The 10,203-nt window shown below is 29.5% G+C and overlaps 1 protein-coding gene across 1 annotated transcript; it reads left to right on the top strand.

Annotated features, from left to right (window-relative positions):
- Positions 1-1,527: 1,527 nt before the first annotated feature.
- On the top strand, positions 1,528-8,578 carry LOC132929884 (valacyclovir hydrolase-like). The gene is made up of 6 exons (XM_060995514.1): positions 1,528-1,718; positions 2,125-2,270; positions 6,553-6,646; positions 6,918-7,081; positions 7,161-7,570; positions 8,052-8,578. Exons 2-6 carry the CDS (start codon positions 2,241-2,243, stop codon positions 8,143-8,145), a joined length of 792 nt encoding a protein of 263 aa, XP_060851497.1. The 5' UTR covers positions 1,528-1,718; positions 2,125-2,240; the 3' UTR covers positions 8,146-8,578.
- The last annotated feature ends 1,625 nt before the right edge of the window (positions 8,579-10,203 follow it).

Raw genomic sequence — 10,203 nt, 5'->3', positions numbered from 1 at the left:
ATTTTATTCATAACTAATTCGTAGCTCTAACATTTCTTTAGCTCAAGCTCTGGTATTATATATTTGTGTATTTTTTTTTTTTTTTTTATATTCCCGTATCACGCGATAAACAGTAATTTGTAGGAATACATTATTCGTGAGTGTTCAAGTAAGTTTCCCAAACAGAACGTATATTCGTAAAAACCCCGTTTCCCTGTCCGTTTCGACATTGTCGACACGCGCAGAGCTACGGAAGGTTACGTTCCGCAGAAATGACGATTCGCGCGTACGTCGGATCTAGTGAGCAGATGGCACAGTTCCAGTGACTCGTCAGAGTTCCGCGTTACGGGTGTATCGCTCTCATTTGAGCTGCCCGTCTCGTGTGCCACTGTAATGATCTGACAACGCGTGCGATTCGATTCTGATCCGATTATTCGGTGGCTGCGACGTCGTTGAATGACATACGACTCTGTTCGAAACATTGTACACTTTACGAAAACGTTAAATTTTTTTTAGAGTTAATAAAATGTAACTTATAATGTATTATACAAGATTTTTTTTTTTAGTAATACATTTATCCACGTATATTTAGTTAGGTTTGTTATTTGTATGCTCCTAGTTATGCATTTTTTTTATAGATTTCCCATACAAAAATGAGCAAATTCAATTGTAAAATTTGTTGAAAAAACACCCATAATGTCAAATCTTCTTTGTTATATAATTAGGGTTTTAAAATTTTATGAAATTTATTTTCTTGAAATATTTCATTTTAATGAAAAATAAAATATAAATTATTATATCTTTAAGTTTATAGTCACGTCAACTTGTAAGTGAACATGTTTAAAAGTTGATTTATTGTGTGGAATAAAGAAAATATGTATAACACTAATAATAACTAATAAGGATCATATTAATAATACAAGTGTGAAGTATGAATTTTAGGGCTCGGAAGTTGTTGTATTTATGTTTTTTGTTTTTGGACTATTTGATTAGTGAGCTAAAAATCTTTTCCTATACACTACGAAAAACATATCAAAAAATAGAGCATATTTTTGCATATTTACCATCAATATTTTCTGTGTATAATCAATTTATTATTTATTTATAATCAACTACAACCGAACACGTTTAAAAGAAGAAAAAATATTTTTCAATATTTCATTGAAATATTTAAGAAAGAGTGAAATTTTCAATTTTGAAATATTTCAAATTTAAAACCCTATATATAATAAAGCGTGAAAAATAGTCACGTTCACAATAGCCAGGATTGCAGAGGTCGCATAGAAAAAAGGTCTAGGTGTGGTTGCCACAGCCTAACGATTGTTTATATTAATTAATTTTTTTATTCATAGTCTTTACAAATATACAAATATTATGGCTATAGGATATACGAGTAAGTATATCAGAAAAATTGATGATTTACAAATTCACTATAGCACATGTTCCGTTTCCAGTGTTCTGTTTCAAATAAATAGAATGGGTATGCTAAAAAAAAATTAAAAAAGAAGGTGGACTCCGTCCCCCACGTCCACCCACAATTCGAGCACTACAGTACACCCCGAGGTATCATCACACATCCGTCGGTATCGTGCTTGGTTGTCGACGTCAAATTATGACAATAGTAAATTCTATGTTTCTAATATGCCTACCTGTCATTTTGTTTATTTAAAAATGCGTTACGGTTATGATAAATGACGGAAACTGTGATGTAGAAAAATGTCATCATCGGTGATAATGTGGTGAGAAAATTTTGGATTACAGTAAGACGTATGGGTGTGATTTTAATTTAAATGCAAATTGTTATTCTTGGTTATACACAGTCAAAATGTTTTAATTTAAAGTTGATTTATAAGAAATTTGAAGATGTTATGATTTATTTTTATTTTTAAAGCTAAACTTTCGCTAAACTTACTTAGTATATAATATAGATTATAGAAGATTAATATAATATAAGTCAATAATATTTTGACTTTTAACTTGGCCGTTTGTCAAAAAAGCAATTATAAAATATCTTCTTTAAAAATATGTTTGACAAGACCTGTGGCTAATTATTTTGCTGACAGCTTTTTCCAATTAACTAGAATAATAAATAAGTTTAGAACCAGTTATTGTTGTGTCTTATGATTTTTTATATTGTGTTTGTAGAAATCTTGAACACCATTTGGAATTGCACGGTGGAAGTGATTGGATTATACAGTTTGGTTATATCAGTTATCAAATCCCGCTGGTCATCGTTATCTTTATATCAATATTATAACAATATGGATTTTTCGTCAATGGATGAAAATCAGGTACGGAATCCCATATTTTTCAATGCGTACGGTTAGGTACGTAGTATGTAGAAAGTACAGGGCTATGTTCAATCGTCTTGTTTAATACACATGGAGGACGGAAACAATACCATGGAATCAAACAATAAGGAAAAATATGTAATTACACAGTGTGTAAACGGGTGTATTTGTAAATCCTACATTGATCATTTAATTAGAAATATCTGCCTGCTCTGTAGAAAATGTGGCTTTTCTATGATCATATATGTAAATTTTATTAATTAATAAATTATGTTTAATAACAGGTTTGTTTAATCTCCTATTCATGTGCAATTCTTATACATCCAGTGTCTTGCTCATAGGCCTTACAATTATATGTGTGTGTGTGTGTGTGTGTGGGCGTAACACGTTTCCACCAAATGTGTATCTTTCCCTTCTCCACCAATATCCGTTTCCACCAAATAAGATATTGACCACATTTTCACCAAAAAAATTGTATACTACGCTTATATATTTATATTAAAAGCTATCACACATTTTAATTTAACACACACAGTTTTATTGCATAATTTAAACTGTGCAACTTTTTCACGTGTACATAAAATATTGTCACGCTATATATATTATGTTGATTAATCAACATAAAAATTAAAAGGTAATAAGTACGGCAACGGCTTAATATACAAACAAATATGAACAATATACAATATAGGTACATTAATTATATTATGTATATCTATACATTTTACATCAATCCGAAAAACTCACAAAAAGTATATTCTACAATTAAAAAAAATATATAATCCAATTATAAACATATGGGTATTATATACACATAATAGCTAAAGTATCTATAACATAATTTATCATTTTTTCAACCCAGCATTAGTATGTTACATAAACTTAAGCACATAAGCGCAGTATATAAATTGTTTTGGTAAAAATTTTGTTAAGTAGATGGATCTCATTTGGCGGAAAAGGGAAATATACTCATACACTTTTCGTGGAAACAGGTATTTGTGGAAAAGAGAAACGCCCGCTTTTGATGGAAACGGGTATCGCCCGTGTGTTAATAATTTATTGGTCAGTAATAGAGTTCGTATGTGTACATAGAAATGTCATGTAACATACTTATATTTATAATTGTTACAGTATAAATTTAATAATGATTACTAATAAATTATTAATAATTAGCAATAAATAGGCAATTTATTATTATTATTATGAAATACATAAGATTTAAGATTTATGTTCTAATGATTGACGTTGCTGCCCCGTATTTTATTTAACTATAAAGTGTGTTTATTTTTAAATATAACATCCGGAGTAACACCACAGGACAGTATATGTGATATAATATAAATATAACACTATAAATTATTATTTAAATATTATTATATAATATATTAATAACGCATAAATGTTTATTTGTGTACGCTTGTAATATACTTGTTTTAAAAATAAAACGATAGTATTTTGGAGGAAATATTTTATTACATTTTTGTCTGTTGCGTGTAACAATAATATTATAGTAATAAACTAATCAAAATGCATAATATTCATAATACAAAAAAAAAATAAAAATGTTTGTTAAAAATATGACAAAAAATAACAAGACCCTTTGACCTTATGGCTCGAATCGGTAAAAAGGCCCATCAATCATTAACGTACAATATATAATATAGTTAATTAATAAAATGTATTAAATCGGAAACACTGATAATACTCATGAAAAAATATAGCACGTAGTCTCCTCCGGCAAAAGCTGTTGCCCTAGAGTCTGATAAATAATTATTGATTAAAATATATAATGCATTTAATAAATATATAATTCACACCGACGAATTTATACCTGTCTGATACTCTATTAAATTTTAATAAGCGCGCTACCAGACATGTTTATATCCGGTCACCACCGATTCCACAAACTTGCACGGTAACCGAAAACTGTTGGGTCGGGCACTGCACAAGTCACTCAACCGTACCAGTCTCCGACGCCAATAAGTCACCATCATCGCACATCACCGTCGCACTATCGCTGTCGTCCCACGCTGCGCGGATAACGCTTGCTGCAGCCGTACCGTCGTTTCACGCGATCGAAGTCGACGAGCCGCAAGATCGTTTTGCACCGGTCATGCAGCCGGAGAACGTGCGAGATGACTTTCCACCCGGTCCGCAGTATACTATTATATAGTACGACGAGAGATCAAAGTTATTCGGTTATCAAATCTACATCAGCGTGTTCGACCATTACCGCCGTGATAGTATAATATTATTATATTTGGATTTTGGATACTATCCCGGATGATGTTACGGATCTACATCAGTACACAAATTATTGAAATATCTCAAGGTTGGGAGACCAACGAACATAATATCATTTGGTCCATTCCAACTACTGCAGATTATATAATAATATCCGTGGGTATATTTTGTAGCAGCACACGCATACGTCTCCCAGTAACCTAACATTTTATCAACAATTTTCACTGAAGTTGACATTTTCTTTACATATTAAACTCCGTTATCCATCAAATCTGTATTTCTCAACTCTTGTGTGTGTATGTGTGAGTGTATTTATACTATTGTACTGTTACGTCGTGTAGGAACACAGCTGTGCGTTGCCAGTTACCATGGTAAAAAAATATACAATTAAAATATTAACTTTTTATCAAATTGTATTGTAATAAAAATAACTCAGTAAAAATTAGACAATATACCCGATAAAGCATATAATTAAAAAAAAAGTATATAAAAAATATGATAAATATGTGATATATGATATAAAATATATAATCATAAATAAAAATGAATAAAAATAAAATAAAAAATAATAATGATAATTTGTTTTCAAAATAAAAATAAAATACATTTATAAACTCACACGGAATAAAATTTAAAAGTATTTACTTATAACATGTACACAAAACTACGAACGCAATATTAGGATTTTGAAGGTAACTGATGAGTCCAGATAAAATATATACTGTAGATTATTTAAAAAAGCCTGAATTTGGGGTAAAACCAAATTTGATGTCTAAAATTATTTTTTAATATACAATTGGCAACGTCATAAATTAATTGTGTGCAGAACCGTATGAATTAAAAGATATATATGCGGAATCGTGAATCTACGTTTGCATACGATCAATAGAATTAAGTTAATCAAAGAACTAAAAAATATAAAAACTATGCGTATCATCGACGATATGTCCACATAAAATATTTTTTGCATAACTTGACGTAAAAAACTTTACCACTACCACCATCACTATATGATGAATGACTGTGAACGATGACAAGATTAATGTTGATTTTATTTGTTTAGTTTTTTAGTAAATAATTAATTAATTAATCTAGCTATCAGTATTTTTAATTTATAAAAATGGTCCAAGTGTTATAAATACTATCCAATATTATTATGTTTATTTTATATTATTGTAAAATAATTGTAGAAATATTATAGAAAAACAACCACTCATTCGAATCTTGAATTAGGTAGGTAGATAAAATTTTCAAAATAAATATCCACTAAAAAATTTATGGTAAAAATGAAAGGGGGGTTTAATTTGGAAAAACAAAAGTTTAAATATTTACAGTTAACTATTTATCGATTTCTTACACTATCATTATACCAATCATAGTGAAGTTGTATTTCATTTTATTTACACTGACACTTAATTTGTAACATTGGGCTAAGACCTATGAACGTATTCATAAATCATAAGTAATAATACAGGATTCTATATACTAAAATATAAATTATGTGTCTAGCTATTAAGACATTATAAATATGTATTATCATTGAGTAATATATACATAGTTTTTTTTTTATTGTACTTGAAATTTAAAAAAAAAAATTTCTGCTTCGACTTCTATGGTAATTAGCATCAGTATTACATTTATATTATATTAAATACATTTAAAAAGAAAAAAAAAGACAGTTTTACAACTACTTTGTATACATCACTTAAGTTGGCTAGATTAGATTGAGTATTTTAATTATTCTAAAAAATTCTAAGGTGTTGATTTCGTTGCTGGATTTGGTACTAAGCTTGTTTTAATTTGGTGGCTTATTTTGAGTTCTTCTCTTTGACTTTCGTACATTCTACATTCTTTGAAGATGTGTTTGATTGTGACTGTGGTGCCACATGATTTGCATATTGGTGGGTCACCTTTTTCTATTAGATAACCATGAGTCAGCCTTGTGTATCCAATATACATAGTTTATTATTATATTGAGTATTTATTTTACAAATTACAATAAAAGTTAAAATTTTAAACAAATTATTGTTATATACAGAATTCGACAAAAATCAAAATCAAAGGTGTCGATATACACTACGTTAAAATTGGAAACGGACCGCAGAAATTGTTGATATTTCAAGGAGCACTAGGTACGTCTATTATTATATAACTATAAAATAATTCATACTATAGTCTGTCCAGCGAGAGAACGCGCTGATTCTGCGCATCTCCCCGCGTCACTATGCTATCTAAACTGGTTCGCTTATGGCTGGGTATCATTGGGGAATGAGCAGAAAAACTGATTTTGGTCGGTTTGCGGCGCGTTCTCTTGCTGGACAGTGTATAGTCCTGTATAGGATTTTAACTTTGGGAGTTCAACAATCAAACTTCAGTGATATTTTAATATATGTATTTCTCTAGGTCAAATTAGTGACAATCTATTACTAACGCAAAATTTTGATCAAAAAAAGTACACGGTTTATTTATGGGATCCTCCAGGTGATGGGTTGAGTCGACCACCGGTTAGGGACTTTTCACCAGGATTTTTAAACCGTGACGCGGATTATGCTATAGCGCTTATGGAGGTAATATTATATAAGTAGATACGCGTGTCAACATACGAAGGTGTTAATGATAATTTTTTTCATTTCGTTTTGGCTGCAGACGTTAGGTGTCGACAAGTATTCGATGTTGGGCTGGTGCAACGGTGGGTCTACTGCGATAATCGCAGCGTCCAAAGTTGCTGACCGAGTAGACAAACTGGTGGTGTGGAGTTGCAGCGCGTACGTCACTGGCAATGTACTCGAGGTCTTAGAGAGTTCACGCGACGTCCATAGGTGGCCTGAGTCCCGGCGAATACCACGTTTCAAAATGTATGGTGAAAAGTACTTATCGGACAAATGGTCCGAGTTGTTAGACGCGTTCCAGGCGATTCTCAACGACGATGGCGGTGATGTGTGTATTGGTGCGCTGGCACAGATTAAAGCACCCACTCTTATTCTTCACGGAATATGGGACGAAATATTACCGATCGACCATGCCGATTTCCTACACAAAAATATTAAGGACTCTATGTGAGTTTGATTTGTTCTTTCTTTATTTCTTTATTTATTGAAATATTATACATGGTTAGACTCATGAATTACATGCATTTTATTAATTAATTGACATTTTTTAATACTTAGCAAACTACAATTTTTTTTACCACTTAAAGAGCAAGTTTAAATCAGATTGGAATAATGCAGAATCCTTTTAACAATTTACAACAAACTTTAATATCATCAATAAACATAAGCTAAGAACTATTTATAGAAAAGAAATATCATTAATATATATTAGAAATAAAATTGGGGCTATATGAGAACATTGAGGTATACGCGATGAAACTAATACTCGTATTGGTTTTTAATTTTTTGAACAAGTTTATACCTATAACGTTTATCGCTAATTATTCAAAATTGTTTATAAATTATGATTTTAATGTATGTTTATTGTTTAAAAACAACTATCTTATCAAATATTTACTAATCATAGATTTGTTTTTTTGTGTTGTAGACTTGAAATATTTCCAAATGGCGAACATGACATACACATGTCATTTCCAGTAAAATTCAATTCGTTGGTTGATACATTTCTTACTATCAAATAGTATATAATATATTTATACTATGTTGTAAATCCGTTATTACTTATTAGGTTAGGTTAGGTTAGGGTTAGTAGGTATTACTTAAAAAAAGTGTATCATTAATTGGTTACTTAATAATATTTAATTTTTTTTATTATTTTCTGAAATAATATAATAGTTTTATTTTAATATGTTATCCATAAAATAAATGTAGCATAAAATATAAAATTGGGTCACCAATTAATATTTTTGAAGGGCCACATAAAGAATCTGAAAATTTTTCGCGGGCCATCAAAATTCTAAGTAAATATTTAAATTATTTAAAAACCAATAATATTTAACAAAAATAATAATTTACAATAATAACACATATAATGCTGACATAAGACATAATACCTATGTGTTATTTATTCTTTGCCTGCGAGCCGGATAAAATGTGTTCGCTGGCCGTTATTTGGTGACCCATGCAATATATAATAAATATATATATACATGATTCTTTTATCATAAACCACTTATTATTTCAAAAAGTATTAAATTTTTTGAAAATATTTTTTACATAGTTACAAGTTGTTAAAAAGACAACATTTTATTAAAAAAATATTATTTTAAAACATTTTTTGTCCTTGTATTTTTTTAAGCTTTTACTTTTTTGAATGACAACATAGTTTTAATTTCGTATTCCAAAGCAGAATAATTTTCTGAGTATTTTGATGTATAAAAATCGAATTTAGGGCGAGTAGTTTATGAGTTATACTTATTTAATTTTTAGACAAACGGAGTAGTGGACAAACATTTTACGGGATAACCCCGTACCACTCTAAAAATTTAAAGTTTATTCACATTAATTTAAAATTATAAAGTTAATATGAGTATGCCCTGATTCACAATATTTGTATTAAAATATAGACTAAATTTTACAACATAATTTTTTTTTTTTTATCAAAGCAGATCTTGTATATTAGCATCCACACACACATAAAACTGTGGAGTTGTTTTAACCACCAAATAAGTCAATTCCGTGCACATTCGAGCGTTAGATTTCGCCTAAGGATGAAGGAGTGTTAATTTGACTACGCTATGTAGTTAATACTAACCACTTGGTTTAATTCATCTATGTTAGTTAATACAACGCCAGTTTCAGTTCTAATTTACTTCATAAAAAGTATCGGTATAACTACATCAATAATGTTATCTCAACTATTTTAAGGAGTTAAAATTAATATTACTTTTATCCATCTTTGCAAAAAATTTTAAGAACTGTCAGAGATTCGAACTTCGATTGGGGAAATTCCTAAGTTTTCCTAACCTAACGCCTAACCTACCGAGCCACTACCTATCTTAATATTAGTTGTGGAAACACTGTTATCTAAATAAAGTCAAATCTACAATTTACCTGTGTAATTATAAGATATTATAAAAAAAATTGTTGTAGGTAATTAACTAATGAACATACGCAGATATTTGATCACATTTTGGGGGGCTTAACATGTTTGTCTGATCCATGTAAACATATATTTTTAAACTCTTCAACCTTGCGGTGTGGCTTGATTACATTTTGAGAAGGATTAAGCCCCCAATATTCACCTATGCTAATGAAGCAAAATAAAACGAATACGAATTGCCTCTCAATATATAATAGGTACCTTAAATTGTATCGTTAAAAAATAAATGCAGATAAAAAATTTAATTTAATTTAATGTTACAAATTAAGTTAAATAACAAATAACAAGCTTAATATAATATAACAGGTATCTTTCATTGCATACTTTTTTGTGCGATTAGATTCAAATAAAACAAACATTGAGAACAACTTAAATTAGTGCAATATCAATTATCATATCAACTAGGCTAGTCACAACAACGTGCATCGATGTTTATTTTAAGAGTAAAAATAATTCAGAATAACTCATTAACTTGTAGTCATTTTAATCCTCAAAACATGTTAAATTAAATAACCTGGATTCTCAAAATAACAATTTTTACGAGTTATTTCAATACCTTCAAATAGTTGAAATATTATATTTAGATTAACGCTCTATTGCAGTTGATTTAACCTACAAATGCAGTTTACTTCAATTA

This window comes from Rhopalosiphum padi, chromosome 4 (genome assembly GCF_020882245.1).
Source record: "Rhopalosiphum padi isolate XX-2018 chromosome 4, ASM2088224v1, whole genome shotgun sequence".
Taxonomy (NCBI): domain Eukaryota; kingdom Metazoa; phylum Arthropoda; class Insecta; order Hemiptera; family Aphididae; genus Rhopalosiphum; species Rhopalosiphum padi.
Note: the sequence above shows the minus strand (reverse complement) of the source record. Positions and strands in the feature narration are given on the sequence as shown.